The sequence below is a fragment of the Aphelocoma coerulescens genome (assembly GCF_041296385.1).
Source record: "Aphelocoma coerulescens isolate FSJ_1873_10779 chromosome Z unlocalized genomic scaffold, UR_Acoe_1.0 ChrZ, whole genome shotgun sequence".
NCBI classification, from domain to species: domain Eukaryota; kingdom Metazoa; phylum Chordata; class Aves; order Passeriformes; family Corvidae; genus Aphelocoma; species Aphelocoma coerulescens.
In genome coordinates, this window is record NW_027184085.1 from 34,505,424 (window position 1) to 34,524,146 (window position 18,723).

The 18,723-nt window shown below is 40.2% G+C and overlaps 1 protein-coding gene across 3 annotated transcripts in view; it reads right to left on the reverse strand.

Annotated features, from left to right (window-relative positions):
• TJP2 (tight junction protein 2) overlaps positions 1-18,723 on the reverse strand; it is a 63,873-nt gene that overhangs the window by 37,192 nt on the left and 7,958 nt on the right. For 2 of the 3 annotated variants that reach the window (XM_069002340.1, XM_069002341.1), the window contains exon 2: positions 13,512-13,632. Coding sequence is in view for 1 of the 3 variants with exons in the window: in XM_069002338.1 (XP_068858439.1) it covers positions 5,738-5,800 (63 nt within the window). In the remaining 2 variants the exon portion in view is untranslated. Of the gene's footprint in view, positions 1-5,737; positions 5,890-13,511; positions 13,633-18,723 lie in introns of those variants that run through there. The other variant, XM_069002338.1, reaches the window with a different exon arrangement.

Here is an 18,723-nt window from a genome sequence, read left to right on the forward strand (position 1 = left end):
TTTGTTAGCTGACTTTTCACTGGTTTCCAGTCACACTAGTCATATCTCCCAGCATTCCTTTCCTTCTACCACCACACTCCTGCCTTCAAGGTCTTAAGCAACTCACCTCTCCCTCTCAAGATGTCTCAACAGCCTACTCAGTCATGCCAGAGAGCTTTGCTGAAGTTCACTCCTAAACTTTAACATGTCTTGCACATAGCTAAAATGAAAACAAAATCTGTTGCAAAAGGGAGTTTAGCAATTTTCCTGTCATCCAGACAGCAGGATGCAAATGCAGATCTGGGGGATTGCATCTGAAGGTTTTAGGTCTGTAACTCTTATACTGATACTCCTCACAGTGTATTTGGAAGAAGGGGAAACAAATAATCACCCAGCCCCTCCCAAGACCTAAAATACCATGAGACAATGGATTAAGCCAGCTGCACCTGCTTCAGTAGAACACATCCAGAATCCCTTTACTCACAGCAAAGTTTCCTCCTCAAGGCCTCCAAAGGCATATCATTATTTTTTTCAAACAACAAAATCAATCATACAGACACAGCTCTGAATTTTTCTGGGACAATGTCACCAGCAACCTACCACCCAACATAAAGTAGTATTACACTAAAATTCACCCACACCTGGTAACACTGATAAAACGCTCTGAGGCAAGAAAACAATAGAAGGGCAGATGAGAGTGATAAAATGCAAGTATTTTCCATTCCTTTCCCTCAATCCTTTTGCAAGGCTGGATGTGAACTCAAAGTATCCCATGCAGTTATGCACATGTTATGCATGACTTCACTAATGTCTGAACACATTGTTATAAAGAACTTATCACATATGCCTCCAGCTTATGTAGAAATTATTCCTACCAAGAGTGTTAATGACAACAAACAAGCAACACAGGGGGCAAAGGGGTCGAGTCAGCTTCCCCTCTTCTTTCTGATCAAGATAGTAACTTTCATGTGTCCAGTTCATTCCCATAGCACTAACCCAATTTTATCTGCAGCCATTCTTGCTTCACTTGAAAGGATGCCAGCAGAACAATTTAAAACTAGAGCCCTTGATGCAATATTTCCACCGAGTCAACACTTCACATGCATGTAACATAAATGTAAGTAACTTTAGGCATCATTCCAACCACTAAATGAAACCAAACTGACACATCCATATGAAATAGGGCACTTCCACTGAACTGCAAACTGAGTACACAAGGAATAAGCTAATCAGAACAAGCTCAGCAAGTGACAGAAAAAATTTTACTCCTCCTTTTGCAACATTCATAAACCACATGAGGCTTTGAAAAGAACTAAGAAAGAAAACCAAGAGAGTCCTTTTGCGTATGTGGCTGAAGGGAAACAAAACAGCTCAATCATTAAGGTTTAGAAATGTTTCCATTAAATTACCACCCAGAGCAAATCTCATTTTGGTAGCAACTAAAAGTTCATTCTCAGCTGAAATTTGGAACAGAAAGTTTTCTTCTTGTGGTCTGAGCCACATGAAAGAGCATTATACACTTCAAGAACCTTCTGACACACAAGGCAGAAGCAAACTATAATAAAGTGTTCTGCTTTTTTCCCAGCTGAAAGAAAATGAAGTTCTGTACCTGCCTATAGATGAACAGGCTTTAAAAAAAATTAAGAACAATTTAATCCTTTTTTCAAATTACTGTGATCCAAGAGTTTCAGTCCATTCTTATTGCTGCAGAAGACATTAGGAACTCATCTACTGATTTCTACAACATAAAGCAGGAAAATAAAGCTTTGAAAAGGAGCTGAAAATTAGGTCATATTACAAAAACAGGGGAGAGAAGTTAATGGATAAAATTTAGCTAATTAAATTCTATAGTTCACCCCCATAGCAACCTTAAATAGACATCATAATAACCTGTCAAACAAAAAGCCATTCAGAAAATGACAGAACATACTTAAGACATCCACATATGTCAGAACTAGATTAAAAGTATTTCACATACACTAAAGGGACAGCAAAGAGGGATATATCAACAGTACTCCGGTACAGGGGGGTCTCACATTCTACCAATAGCTTGTCTCTGAGGTACAAGACTCCTCACCTTCTTCCACCACCTTAACCTATCCTTAAATCTTTCAGGTGCACTGGGCACTGCACACAAACAGCCAGGAAAGAAGAATTGCCAAAGGGGAGCTGAGTGCACAGCAGCTATTGGAAATGTCAGTAGGCATCCATCTGCAATCAACACTATGTCTTTAGAAGTCTGACACAGGGATTTTTTGCCCTAATGTAACACATCATACTGAGGTAAAGCATATACAAGTATTTGTCAACTGCCGGCAACTGAAAGGGAGTTCCAGCCAAAGTATCGAGTCAGAAACAACATCCCCACTGTAAGACTTTTAGGAAACAAAGTGGTAGAAAATAAAAATTTACAGCCAAAGTATAATCATTACTTAGCCCACAGACAAAACAATACAAGTACAGTGCCACACAGAAAAAAGGAGTTCTTATGCATCATCTAAAGAGCATGTACACACATGCTACCAATTAGCTATGCTACTGTCACTTCAATTGCTTTAATAATGTATCAATTCTATGAGCAGAATAACCAAAACCACTGACCACTTTTTATTTCTGGAATAAGAATTACTTACAGAAACAAAGAAATAAAAAATATAAGTTATTTTTCATCATGTTCTGCAACTCTTCAAAAAGCTTCTGAAATACTGGTTGGACAGAAGAATCCTCAGCCACGGCCATTAAAAGAAACACACATTATCCACTAGATTTTTGCAAGAGCTGGAACACAGGAAAAAGAGCAATCAGTGCCAAGCGCTGACCCTGGCAGCAAGCTGCTCAGTTCAGTCAAAGGCCAACAATTTGCCTCTCAGAGCTTTGTTTGTGGAGCCTAGAATGACAGTCTAGCTGGACATCCCGCATTATCTCTGAAAAGTTCATATTAAGTAAGATTCATAAGGGGTGAGCATTTCTAGTACTCTCTCATCACAGAATAGGCACACATGTGCAAGCAAAGATAGTGCAGTCTAAGTATATGCATATTATTAAGTAATAAATAAATGAATAATACATAGGTGCATTATTTCTTGTAGCTGTATTTGGATGCTGTAGATGAGAGCTGGTTTCTTTCAAAGGTTGGGCTTCTTTTTGTACTGTGTTTTTTTAACAAGAACCATCCAAAACTCAGTTATGAAACACTCACACAGTATTGTTTATCAGATCTAGAAACTCCAGTGGCAGAATACACAAAGATATTGCTCTCTTATTACTTAATAGGGCACAACACAAGACATGGAAAGCTGCTGCTCATTATCTGCCTGTTTAGTTAACTGCTACAAATGGAGGCCTTGAAGGAGCATTTTCTTCTTCACCGTATTTTAAAGATGTGGGATAGAGATGCCTGAAGAGTTCATGAAGGCATCTCTCCTACTATTTAGTAAGTTAGATGGTGTTTTGTTCTCACAAAACATTGAGAATAATTGCATTTACATATTGTTTTCCACTGTACACTCCAGTTAGGATGCATTCAGGAGCATAATTCTGCCTTAAGGCTGATATTTGCAGTATATGTCTCTCCTATCAGCATGGATCACACAGAATTCTTGCAGAGTTCTTCAATTTCAGGGTAAGAAATACATTCCAAATATGGATTCTTAAAATGAAGTGATTTTAAGTTAATTTGCAATTTTAACATCCATGAATTACAGTCAGAATTCCTAGTACTTTTATAAATTTCATATTGTTTGCACAACTTCATTAGGAAAAATAAAGAGGAAGCTAGAACTCATAGCTGTAGTATCTCTCCATGTTATTTTTCTCTCTTTTTCTACAAAATAATGAGCAAACTGGTGTCTTTATAAAAGAAATGGAACTGTGGCCTTATTAGTAATTGCATTATAAGGAATATAACCATTGCAGTAGCCGCACCGACAATGTCTCCCTACTTAAGTTCAGTCCACATAAGAAACATGAGCTTTCTCACAGTCTCACACAATAGGCAGAGGGAAAGTTCAGCCAGAGCTCCCATTTTGCTGACAGAGAAGCTGGCACTGAATTCATAGCCAACACAACCTACTGCAACACTGCATGGACTCACAGCTGTGAAACAAAAAGAAGCTTTAACCAAACCAATTAATTCTCATTTCTTTACATGAAGGGCAGTCCCTAAAATGGTTCGGAGAAACACCATACATGCAGTTAAGACCTGACAACCTACACTTTTTATCAAGCCAACAGAAGCATTGCCATTAAGTTCAAAAGGATTCCACCAATATTGATAAAAGCGGGCCGAAAAAATGTTGCTATTTGAGACAAACAGAAGGACACAGTCTGGCAATACAACATTTGTTGGAATACACTGTGAAGTATCTTATTTCAGGAATCATTCCATACTGACTATAATTTTGTTTAAATGAAGTATTTAAGCTATAGCCATATCAAGTGTACATCTGTAAATACAGGCTTTGTAACTCCTGTAGCTCAAATGTGCACAAGTCAGACTTTCCAACCATCTCAGGATAACACACGTAAACCTCATCCCCAAGAGACCCCTCCCTGCAAGGCAAGTCACCAGCACATTATTATGGCTGTTTCTCTCACCAGAGCCATCAGCAAACGATTACACCTACTTACCAAATGTACTGCAGCAACAGTGCCAAATACGCTGGGATCTGTGTCAAAGAGCTTACAAGTTGGATTAAGAAGAGATGAAATACTCAAATACAGGTGAGGATGAAGGCAACAGAACAAGAAGGGTGGAGTAAACTACCCAGATCAACTGCACAACCTCTGTGGCGAAAAACCCTAACCAAACAAAACCAATAAAAAAAAAAACCCAAAACAACATGAACACAGAGAGTTCATAATAATAATCATATCAAAATAATCACCTGGTAGTTCACCGATGGCCAGTAAACACCACTAACACATGCAATATGAGACACTGTCTAATACAAACAGATTTCATACACAACAAGGACACTTAAGAGTACTGATTATTCTACAAGCCACAAAACAAAGTATGAGGCATAAATAAGTGTTTATGGCTTCCACCCACATTTTAATGGGGGTGGGGGAAGTGACTACAGATAAATTCAGTTTTCTGCATGCCGGCATGCAGACCACACCACCCTCCACTCCTGAAAGATGCTGCCTACAAGTCCATAACCACATTGATCACTGCAGTTCAGCAACTGACAGTCTAAAAAAGAATAAAAGCCCGGACCAGTGAGAGGGAGAAGCGGATTTTCTTCACTAAAGTTGTGAGTGTGTTCCTCCACAGAAACTGGGGCTGTTCTCGGTCATAACACTGACCTGCACCCTGAGCCCAACCAGTATTTAAAATACAAAATTACGTGTCACCTTCAGGCGCCGCAGGAACCAGCCAGAGCTGCGGAGGACAGGCTGCCTCCACGCTCCCATTTAACCGGAAAAAACACGGTACTCCCACCGCCCTCGGCTCCAGCATTGTCTCCGCCAGCCCGCGCCGGTGGGAAGCGCGGAGCAAACCCGCAGCCCGCACCGAGCGGGTCCTCCCCCCTCACACGCGCGGTTCTCCGCCCGCAGGGCGGGTGGTCCCGGCGCGGCTCGGCAGTGCCGCCGCGGCCGCAGGTGAGTCCCGCGGGTCAGAAACACACCTGTGCGCCACAGGCGCGCCCCCGCCTGACCCTCCCCTCGGGGCCCACGGCCGGGGCACGGGCGCCGCCGGGTGAGCCCGGCAGCAGGAGGAGCGCGGTGGGTGAGTGACGGGGGTGCTACCCACCTGCTCCGCCCCCGCCGCGGGCTCCCGCGGGCCGCTCCCGGCGGAGCCCTGCGTCGCTCCCATAGTAACATCGCCGGGCCCGCCGCCCGCGGCCCCGGGGGCTGTCGGTCGGTCCCGGCAGCCTCGGGAATGCTTCTCCCGCCTCCGCCCTGCGAGGGAACCGGCCGGGCCGCTGGCGAGGGGCTGCGCCGGAGACCCGCGGGGGCGGCCGGAGCCCGGCGGATAAAGCCGGCTCTGAGCAGCCCTCCACAGAGAGACTTTGTCCTGCCGGGGCCCGGCCGCCCCCGCCGCCAGCCAATCATGCCTGCAAACGCCCCGGGAAGGCGAAGAAACACTTCCATTCTCCCTGGGAAGAAAAGAATTGTTATTCCCCATTTACAAAAATATTTCTTGTGTTCCTGCCCTTGGCAGCGGCCAGCAGCTGACGCCTGTCACAGGGTAAACGGGAGTGGTGGGGCCTGTGGCCCAAGCCCGGGCAGCATTTCTGACGTGAGGCTTTCGGACAGTATCCACAGCCTTGTTCTGTCAAACAGACATGCACCAGTCATGTCCACCTTTGCTGTCAGTGTGTTTTTAGGAGGATGTGGATGTGAAAGCCCCCACACAGCCGATGGACTCCCCACGTCCACAGCTTGGTCAGATTTCCTTCCCGCCACCTAACAGCCGTCCACATCAGTCTTGGAAGTCCACACCACTGCTATTAATTCAGAGGCCAAATTGCTTGCTTTGGGGGCTGTAATTACATATTCTAAACAAAGCACATTATTGAGTTAACTGTTCTCAAAGAGCTTGCAGAAATGAGTGGTCACTAAAAGCACTAAGGAAGAGAAGATGGGCAGAAATTCAACCACATCATATTCAGAAATAAAGACTTCTTTCCCAAGTGCTTCTGTCTTCCTGGATTTATGCTATTTTGGGTGGATGAGGCAATACTTGAATCAACTCTTGGAAGGAAGAAGCTAAGAATGAGAACCAACTGTAAAGGAAGAACTTTCTTAAGCCAATGTTAAAAAACAAAAAAAAAAAAGGCAAGCAGCCCGTTACTTTGTATAGCCTACCCTCAAATTTAAAGAGAAAAAGCCAAAAAAAAAGCCAAAGCAAGAGCTTTGCTCTTCTTTCATCTTGTTCCTCCTCTCAGTTTTACAAGTGAGTGATACTATACAACTTTTTTGCAACACTAGCAGTCTGGCATATGGCCAAAGTCAGGACCACTTGGAAAAATGAAGCACAGGGGGCCAGGTTCTTCACACACATGGGATCCTATGATATCTTCTGGCATCAAGAATTTGTCCATGAGATACAGCATGGCAAGGCAAAACAGCTGTCACTCTCCACACCAGTGCACACCTCTGCAAACTGGAGGCAACTTTCCAAAGAGCACTGTCTGGTAACATCAGTATAGAATGAGACGTCAGAGCATTGGCAGAGAAATCCACTGTCCAGGACTTGTTAAAATGACATGACACAATGAAAATAACATGATTTTGCTGCAGACAACTACATAGTTTTCCATGCAAGAACAACATTTGTTTTAAGCTGAATGGCAATACACTTCTTGAAAAGAAGTGCTTGTCAGACATGAGGAGGAAAAGAGAAAGGATAAGGCACCAGATCTCTGTGACTGCAGTTTCTTAACGCACATACCAACTTCATGGCAGCATGATGTAGAGCACCAACCTCCTGAAGCTGCTTCCTTTCACACAGGTTCTGGCAAAAGATGAACAGCTACCATTTGATTCCCCCACTAGACACAGCTTCTTGAGGAGTGCATGCAGTGCCAGTCAGAGCAATCTAAGGGTCTGCCTATCCTGTCCAAGGCCAAGAGAATTATTTGTGGTTCCAGACAAAAGCTGTGGCTTGACCGAAAGCCTCCTTTTGGCATGTTCTCTGACTTCATCAAAGCCGCAAGGTGTTATCACTAATAGAAGCTACACTTCCCTGAGCTGTAGGTCAGCAAGCAGGGCCAACACACTAAGCTAACCTGAGGTAAGTGCAACACAGATGTGGGAACTGACCACAGTTACACAAGCAAGATAGGCTGGTTTTCAATCCCTTACCACAAAACACCATCTGGAAAGGGCCTATCAGTTTGTCGCCATTTCATTTCCTACAATAACAGATGGAAAATAATCCATGGGGGTTTATCAAAATATTTCTCACGTTTATCCATAAAATTTCTCACTTGTAAGAGCAGAGTATACATATCCTTTCCTGCTTTTTTTTTTCCTCAAACTAAACAGCTACTCTGCCACAATGGGCATATAAATCATCCCATACCAGCCTGCAAATGTGAGCACTAAGTGGCCTCTAGTGCTCATGCTCACTCTAGAGCTTGGCCAAATACCCAGATGCTCATAGTGATGGCATGGACTGATGTAAGAAACAGCGTAGTAACAATTGCCAGGTTTCTTATCCTGCAATTCAACCACCAAGAACAAACTTTGGGCCTGCTCTTTGATCAGGATGTCCTCCAAAGATGGATATGCAGGTAGGCCTTATGAAAAGAAGATATTGTCAGCTAAACAACAAATGAAAGGATACAAGGTACCAATCTAAACAGTGATGAGTTTCCCTTGTAAGTTAAACAAAACCAAACCCATAACCTGCAGCTCAAAGAAGCACATAGTTTACAATTAGATATAACCCCTCCTTCTGTCTCATCTTCTCTGTAACACCACAAGACCCCCCAGTGTGGATACAGAATACCTATAAACTAGCCAAAACTCACCTGGGACAGCAAAACAAGCAGAAGAGGGGCAGGAGCCCCAGTCAAATGATCTGATGTGTCTGTGCAGGTCCCTAAGCACCCTGAGTGTTTGGAGGCATGGGTGCATGCACATTTCACTCATTGGTCTCCCTTTGAAATGGGAGCGGCAGGCCCAGTTATAGTCAGTCCTGCAAGGGATACTGCATCGTGCAGAGTAAAGGCTGGGTACCAGCACCAAGTCAAAATTGTATGAACTCGGCCACAAATTTGCAGCTCTGTTCTCTGCAGTATTTAGGACCCACTATTCTGCATGTGCAGTAACTGCACAAAGCAGCAGCATCTGCAGGGAATTTCACGGAATGTTATGGAGGTGTACAGAAATTTTAAAATAACATCAATGGAAAGATTATTGGTATTAACTTTATGAAAAACATGCCAATAACTTACAGTGAACACATTTCCCATTGAGATTTTCAGTTTACGTAATCAAGGGAGACATTGTTTACCTACAATCACATTGAATCTATGGTCTGTGTAGCACTAATTTAGAAAGATCACTTGCTGTAGCCTGAGTCATGCAAAACCTAGGACATATTCCATAAATTATCTATTGCTACTGTGAATGAAGCAGTTGTGCCACTTCCAGCATCCACAGAGGGAACACCCATTTAACACTACACTACAGGATGCAAATTTAAAAGAAGCAGCTGCCTCTCACAGTTACTGCAGCCAACCAAGTAAGAGTGTTCTGCAACTTGCCTGCAGCAACTATGTTGTGACTCAGGTTCTTTCCACTTCCTCTTTACCATCAAGCCTCTTAACCTTGTCCCTCTGACAATCAATTTTTCTGTTTCTTTAAATATTAAAGTTCAACACTTCGTGTGCTGCTAGACAGCATGGTAAACAGGCAACCTCCTTAAAGAGCTGGGAACTGATTTCTGAAAGAGATCCTAGGAATGTAGGCTGCTAGTCCAGTTGCTGAACTATCTGAACAGAGATGTCAGTTTTGCTCTTGTTTTTAAGCAAGTGTTCATGATCCTGTCATGAGAGACACTGTAGAAGTTTCTAAAAATACCATGCTGTCAAACAGCCTTTCCCCCTTCCCTTCCAGGCAATCTCTTTAGACTGCCATTTGTCATCAGTCTGCAAAATCACACAAATCAGTCAGCCCAGTCCTACTTAAATGATTCATAAATCCAATTACGTCCGCTTCTTTATATAGTAAGCTGGGCCCTAACAGATTCAACCTTCAGGATTAGAGGATGTGTAGGTAGCTGACCTCTGACTCTCAAACTGCTCAGGAGCTATATACATACAGTTCAAACATACAGCTCTACACTGGGGTTGTCACATGTATGGCACAGTAATCTTAATCTCTGTCTTGGGGGGACTGGAGAAGAGACACCTTGAATACTATCCTAGCACTTGCTACCATGTCTAGAAGTGAGTCCAATGGGGGGGTCATCAAGCTGGTGGGGGCTGAAGCACTGACCCTGCAAGAGCAGGCTGTGGCAGCTGGGTTTGTTTAGCATGGAGGAAGGATGGCTTCAAGACACTCAGCAGCAGCCCACTCATGCTGATGGGAAGAGATTGAAGAGATGAGGCCAGGTTCTTAGCAGTAGTGTGAGATGGATAAGACAATGGGCCAAAGCTCAAACATGACAAGTTCAGATGTACATAAGGAGAAAGAATCTTCCCCATCAGGACAGACAAACCATGGATCCACTGCAGAAAAGTTGTACAGTCTCTGTCCTTGAAGGTTTTCAAACCCCGCTGGGTAAAGCCCTAAGCAGCTTGTTCTGATCTCAATAGACGACCCTATTTTGAGGGAGAGGTTGCACTAGAAACCTCCTGAGGTCCTTTTCCACCTGAATTATGCTATCACTCTATGATACTACTAGCATCATAGATAGCATGGTTACTGCATGACTCAAGCGCCAGCTTAAAGCAGAATGATGCAATTATTTTCCTGCCCCTTGTCTCCACTTCCAAAGTACAGCTTGTGATTATGCAACATAAAGTTTTTGGCATGCAGCTGCAGGGTCTGGTCTGTTGGCTGTCTCTGATCTAGTGTCAGGACGAACAGCTATACACACTTTCCAAGTCTCAAAGCAGCAATACTAAGGCTGTTATTTTAGAAAGCATAGATGTCCCAAGAAGAAACACAGAGCCCAACATAAAAAGCATCCCACACTTTGTACATATTTTTTATGGGGTAATCAACAGTGTAAAATCCTCTGTCACTTATGAGGCCACCTATTTTGATGTTCTGAAGAGCAGAATATTTTAAACTTTTTAAACCTAGACACAGATTCACTGAGACACCTCAAACTGATAAAAATTTTAAAATGTATATAGTGATTTAGAGCAAGAAGCAGCCCTGTTGTAAGCGAATCATAAACTCAGTTTCAAGTTCACAAAAAATTTTGAAACACTATTACATGCTGAACAACTACGAACAGCACTAGACATTAACAGTATGAAATACAGTAATGTATTGTATAATGTAATAAATATTTTCCTCAATGTTTTGGACAGTCATCAGTTCTATTAGATTTCACATTACAAGTTTATTCTACTTAAAACCAGAAGACTGCTTGTTTTGTTTGTTGCTACTTTCTTTTTGCAAAGAATATGCCAATTAGAAAATATAGATGTATAGCATATTCATAGGATAGATAAAACAGCATGAGAATATGCAGAGGTGTTTGATAACAGTTAACAAAAATTATAGTTAACAAAACTTATTATATAAAAACCAGTTAACATTATATATAAACATTATAAAAATGTTTATATATAAACATTATAAAAAACATTATATAAAAAACGGTTAACAAAAATTATATAGGAGAAAAAGAAATACAGTCTATTTGTTCTAAACACATTTTCATCTGAGCAATGTTTTAAATTATACTGCAGTTCCTTGAAAATTACACTAGTAAGGCAAGCAAATGAAATTGTTTGACCTACTGCTAGAGAGCAAAATGGGTCTTAACAGTGACTCTGCTTGAGCACACACACACACCACCCCCATCCTCTCCTCTACAGACTGTGCAAATTGAAACAACTTTCCTTGGCATAAGCACTTTGACCTCTACTACTTTAAGAAGCTAGGAAACCTAGTACCGTTATTCTAAAGAATGAAATAACAATGTAGTTTAAACAAATCCAAACCACAGAAGTGTTCACTGTTTTTCTCCCCAAACACCATACAAAAATGTGTATCAACACTTGAAAGGAAATCTCTTCCCCAACCCCAACTTGTTCCTTTTAAACAGCAGGCACAGTCTGTTTGAACATTCATTTTGCTTACATCTCATTTCCTTCCTCTCTTCTCAATGTTTCTTGATTACTCCTGGCGAGGCTGTGAAACAATCCTCTGCTTTTAGCTATTTATCTGCCTTTCCCCACTAGAAGTCAAGCCCTACAACATCAAAAACTTCACCATGGTAATCAACTGTTATGGCTCAAATTAATTAAGACAACGCAATAAAGAAAACAAAGATCCTATTCTCATGGAGATCATTATCCTTACTAAAAACAAGCAAAAGAATATGCAGATTACACAAGACGTAACATACACAAAGATGTGTTACTTTTTTTTTCTGGTATAGGAGTTAATTTAAAAAACAAATCTCCAGACAGCAGTTCTTCAGCCAAGTTAGTTCTTTAGAGCATGAAAACTATGCTTCAAAGCTCTGCCTCTCCCCATCCTATTTATACTGGCAAACCTCCTGCTGACAAGCTTATTAAGAAACAAAGCAGTTCTGCAGCCCTATTCAGTAACAGCAAGGTCTCAGCTAGGGTACTAATGCCCACTTTTGGGTGATGTTTTTCACAAATGACTAAAGTGAGCTGGCAAGAGTCCAAAAGTGAACAGCAAGAACAATCAGGGAGAAAGCAGATGGACGAAGCCATACCAGTCATTCACTTGCCATTTCTACAACTCCTAGAAGCCCACAGACAAAGCAAGCTGGATGCACCTTCTGAGCCATCTTGACCTTGCTGATAAATGGTTCTGGAGTTTCTTTTGATAAAAGTTGAGCTTGCTACTATCCACATTCCCTGGTGTAAAGTTTGCATACACTACCACTGAAAGTTTTCATTTTGAGGAAAATGTCAGAGGCTGCTGGAGACCTCAGCTGAGACATTCCTGCCTAGCTATGTTTCACTGATATTCTCAGATCAAATTTTCCCTCTCTCCCAGAAAATAAAACAAAGAAGTAGCTTTGGCTAAGTATGTCACAAATTAGAAAGTCAGAACAACAGATATGCACGTTTCTAAGTAAATGACTAAAGCAGCAATAGCTATTCATCTAAAGAAAGAAAGTTAAGTCAAGTATAGTTTTGCAAAACATCAGCATAAAAACCTTTTCCTCTCTTAAAATCATTATCTGTTAATGACTTACAAAAACAAGCCAAGCATGTTTGATCAACACATAAAACTAAGGACAGTTTTTATAGTCCTTCTGGAAGCACTTGAGAAAAGGTTTCAAAAGCAAGGTTAATATGCCAAAAGGATTATATTTACCTTAATGATGTACTGTAAGAAAATATGCAGCAAAACAACTCTCCCTGTGTGCGGCTATTCTGTTTCTCAGGACTGAGTCACTAAGCAACTCCCATTAATATAACCTTTTGTGCTTAAATAAAGTAATTTACTTATCCCCAAGTCCATGCTAAATATTTATATTTGCTGAAGACATCATCTTCATAGATTACATCCATTCTTTACCAATGTTTAACTAACAGATGAACTAGTACAGGCCTGTGCATTGTTATTTGCATAACTTTAGCAGAATATTGACTTCATTGCAGAAACCTCTCCTCTTCTGGAGGCCTGTTGTACATCATCAAGTTTTCAGCAGATGTGCATATAATCATTTTAAGTTTCTTTGGGAATCCAAAAGAACTAGTTCTAATTTCATGTAACTCTACTAAGTACAATTTCTTAAAACCTTGTAAAAACATAGCCAAGAGAATATACATCTTAGCTAGCACATGACAAGAATACATCATTTTAAATTAATGGCAAGATCTAACTGATGCAACTTGACTAGTCACCTTGGGAGGAATGACGATTTTTGAGTGCCGTTGTCTACTTGCTGTGTGATGCTTTGGGCTTGATGTACAGCTGTGCTCCCAGTCCCACTCACAAGGAGACGGCAGTGCAGTAGTTTGCTCCCTGAAAAACAAAGTTTCATTTCAGTCACCTATAACCACAAAAGAATGATTGTGAAGCCTGGACCACTGAAGTCCTAGAGATAAAGAGGATATAAAATATATTTCCCTGATTAGTTTGGGATGCTTTAGCTTCCCTGGCAATCAAGTGGAAATAGTGCTTGAAAAAAGGAGATACTCGGCAATATTTACACACAAGCCCACATGCAAAGCAATCAATGTATTTTTGCCAATGAAAGAGGACATTGACAGGAAGCATACTTATAGTTACTTTGTTGCACTGGTACTCTCCACAAACCACCTGGCTTTTTGTTTCAATTTAGTTTTAGTCTGTTTGTTTAGCTCGCACAAGACTGTACACAGGAAAGCTAGTAACAGTATTGTGTCTTGAGCATAACCTCCATAAGAACAATCAGATACATGCGCTCCAATGACATCAGATGGTAACTTAAGAACTTAAGTTGCCAAATGCTAGAAAGAAAAAAATTCCCAGTGTAATCTTCTGTCCTCCTTCCCCTGCTCAACAGGCTTTAGCTACTCCTCTTGGGCACGAGTAGCATGTTAGCTTCCATTCAGCATCCCTGTCACGGGGCTCCCCCTCCCCCAGACCCCTTGGTCGAGTCCTTCATTACCCCGGTAGGAAAAGAGAAAATCAATGGTTTAACTAAGATGCAGAAGGAACTTTTGACAGAAATAGAAACACAAGTCGGTGGTTAGGGTTTTTTGGTGGCTTTTGTTTTGCTTTTTAGAGAAAACCAACATGCAGCTTGGTAATTTTAAGCAACTCGGTAATTTTAGTTCTTCTCTCAAAAACATCTTTCCAAAGTGTTCCATCTTCAAAGAAGGATGTAGCCAGACTTCCCTAGAAAAGTATATTAGCCATACTTTTAGCAGGTTTGAGTTTGTTTGTTTGTTCCCCCCCCACCCGCAATGTATAGATGTTTTTTCATTGTGGTTTATACTCCATTAGCCATTTCTAGATAGCTTGAGAGATGGAAGAAAGATACTGAAAGAATTCTGCAGAACTTCCCCAACTGTCTACAAGTCTGGCCCAGGTTTTGATGTGTCTTGTGTGTGACACCCACTTCTTCCTGAGCACAAATATAATGAGGTCACAGGTTCGAAAAAGCAAAATTAAAACTTCTAAAATATTAAAAAAATACATTTTGGTTCAGATTAACTTTTTAAAACATGCAACAATGCAAGCACGTGCCAGACATCATACCTTGAGACTAGAAGGTTATTTTCCCCTTTCTCCCCACGCTCTTCCAGCATAAAAGCATCTTTATAAAAGTAAATTACTGTTTTAAATCAAGGCATGATTTCAGAAGTTGCAGAACCAAAAGATACTTTATATGAGTTTATGTGACCACCAAAGAGCAGCACAAGCTATACTGTGCATTATGAACAAACTTCAGCCTTCTTGTTCCAGGCTGTGCACAGAATACTATTCTGAAGGCTACAGAAAAGTCACACAAGCAAACTAAACCTAACTACCACTGCTGCTGTCATTTTCCTTTTGTCAAACTTTATAAAAATCAATCTGTCTGTCACAGAAATCACATCACTATTCCAAGCAAAGATGAAAGTAGAAAAACTTAACTTTGTAATGTCTTTGATATGAAAATATAAATTCATATCTTAGCAAAATAGCATATTTGCCTTTCCTGCTTTCTTTGGCACGGTAGTCTGGGGTTTTAAGCAGAATTCTTACAACTTTCAAACAGTGGCTCTGGACCTAGCATCACACTCTAGTGCTATTTTTTATTTTAATAGATGTTTAAGAAAAACAAGTGTCTAATTATGGACCTGAATTTGTGCAGTAAGGAGCAGACAAATGAGAACCCCTATACCTTGTATTCAGTATTAGATTTCAGAAGGGGTCTCATTATGTTACAAATTTTTTCTGTACACACACTCACACTTTTATGACACTTTTATTTTTTTTAACAAAGAATGTAAACTTGGTTTACCTTGCCACTATTTCTGGTTACCAACCTTTCGTTCCCTGAAATTTTTAATAAAAAACATAAAAGGAATCCCTACTACAGTTCAATGACAACAGCTTTTCTGCTTTTCTGAAACTGTTGGAATGGCAAATCCAAGCATAATCCAAATACATCTTAACCAGCCTGAAATTCCAAGTGTGTCTAACAATTACATTAACTAAACCTCTCCCTGAAAGTAGGGAGTTGTCAGAATAAGAATGCTGGAAATATAAACAAATTTTAACAGGGTATTTTGTACTTTGATACTGACTAATACTCAGTAGTAGATGAAAGACAAGCAATCACAGTTACAAAAGAAATAGACATTACAGTTAATAAGTTTCATTTTTAGAGGGCGTGATTCAAGCTGTGACTCTGGCCAGACTAACCCACTTGAAAACTAAGAAGAATTCTACAAGAATATATCATTACTTTCCAACACAGCTTCTCAAAACAGCAGGAACAATCATGTACCATTTTATCAACATATAAAGAGCAGCTGAAAAAATCACAGAGATTCGCACGTCAATATTTTATACAGAACAATTAAAGGAAGTCACAGTCTAGGACACTCCGCTGTCCTGAGTCCAGATAGACTGTACTGAGAATCCCTTTTAATGGGCAAGTTTTAACAAAAAGCCCTACAAGCACTCATTAACACAACACTGGAAATTTAGGACCAACCTGAACAACACTTGTGTTAATAAAAAGGCACAAAAGTGTATTTTCTAGACTAGCTTTTGTGGTTCTGGTGATAGACCTGAAAAAAAAAAAAATAAAAATCATATGGTATATAGTAGATTATTTGATGTTACTGTTGCTACCAGCATTAAAAAAAGCGCTTTTGCTGAAAAATTAAAGGATAAATCTGAATTCAGTTATAGTCAAACAGCCACAATTACAATCAAGTTTCTCTTTGAAGTCTTGCTTACACAGAACTATTCCAAACCAATAGAAACATACTAATTGGTCTTGGACAAAAGACTCTCATAGTTTGCACTCCTCTGCAAAGTCTGAAACAAGGTGATAGCATTCTATTGTATTACAAAAATACAAGAGACCAGAAGGACTGTGAAGACACTGATCCATCTGTTCTACTCACACAGGAGCAGGTGGGAGAGAATGACAAGCCCGTTTTCCACACAACAGTTACATACAGAAGGATTTTTCTGAAGCCTAATACTCAAGTTGTGTGGTACAAGAAAGCACTCTGGTTTGTTTTTAACAAAAATCAGAAAAACCTTCTTGAAGGGAAACAGTATTCCTAAGTATGATGAACTCCTGCTTCTAAACAGAGAAGTAAAGTTGCCTGCACAGACAAAAGTGTTTTTCTTTTCTCATTTTAGAAATTTCTTCTCTTACAGATAAAAATTAAAATATGCATATTTTTTAATGGGGAGACAGGAAACACACACATACATCAGGTTAGTAGCAAGCAAAAAATACAAAATAGCCATTTCATTTTTGTTCTGATGAGTATACACATGTTTAACCTTTCTCTTCTTCAGCAAACTCCTGATTTAGAAATAACACCATCTTCTAGTTATTCCTCTAGCCAAGGACAAGAAGTACAAAGAAATCTCTAATAAAACTGCTAAGTTCAACCACAACTGCTGAAGATACAGAGCTTGGAAGGCACAAAAAATATTACGTTTTATAAATAACTCTCCTCTTTCTGACAACAAGTTTTAAAAATGCATGATTCAAGGTGAGCACAATTTTTCCCATAGTGTCTCACTGATTGCTTTTTAACACTTACCCTGGATGTTGCCACAGATTTGCATGTCTACCCTCAGGAAGAAGTTCCCTCTTGTTAAGGGGAGTAATACCTATCGCTGCTTCTAAAATAGTTATGTACTTCTTGTACCGCATCCTGCCTTTCTCAAGAGTTCCACCACGCTAAGTTATCATCCAAACGCAGATGCTGCAACTGAAGTCATGCCTCTTCACTTATTTGAAATGCTGCTTTTTAAAACATGCTGCAAGTTTGAAGTATAAAAATAATGCTTTTTTCCCCTCTCCCAGGCTTGGATAGTTAGTAGAAGAGAGAGAGGAACCAAAGAAAAACTCTTACCAGATTCCCCAGAAACGTCATTGTTATGTAATTCGATATTTGAATAAGACACTAATGAAAATGATCGAAGAGACAATCATGGTTCTAAGCCTGGCCGGATAATGCACACTCTCCAATTGACTAATCCTTTGCTAAATCTCTGCTGTCTATAATCTTTCAACTGCTAATGGAGCACTAGGTAACTTCTCTGTCAAATCCATCCAGGGAATAAAAGAGACCTGCACAGAAAACTTGAGACCATTTTAGAGAGTGACAGACAAAAATAGCTTTTGCCGTAACTTTTCTCACCAGGAAGCACAAGAAAGGTCTCTACATTAGAAGTGTCATGAGGGATTTATCTGATCTACTCAGAAAAGGAATGGAGAAATACTTCCTTATGTGTCTTGTACAGAATTAAGAAAGCTAGTGACTCCCATTATGATACCTACTAGTCATTCAAATGTGCCTCACATGATGCCAGAAGCCACATCCCATGTCAAAATTGTTCTAGCCATGAGGTAAGTAACTGTGCGTGCCAAAGACCTCAGGTATGGACTACTAAGGTGGAGACAGATGCACATGTTGAAAGAAGTAACAGTGACTTTTGGAAACATTGCAGTGCTGTCAAATTGCAATATTCAAAGAGATGTACTTGATTGCAAAATTAATTAATGTTGATGTAATGCTTCTTAGTAAGGAATGAATGCTTATAAATATATGTAGTTATATATATTATATAAATATTATGAACTTACGCAGTAACAGAGATAAAAACTTAGAAAGGAGAGATGTGACAGGAAGACTGAAGCCTAGAACTGTGCATATTACTTATTCCCAACTATTATTAGGCATGTGTGTATTTCTGTTGGGGTTGTATCATATTGCATGTTACTTATTTAGAAACCAAGAAGAAAGCAGCTGATTTTCATTTCTTGTGCTGTAAAATATTTAGCTTTTAACAACAAGATTTGTATAACTGTCTCCAGATCCTACATTACTTACAATCCTGCATTAGCCATATTTGGTGTTTAATATTCAATCATATTTGTAGGTT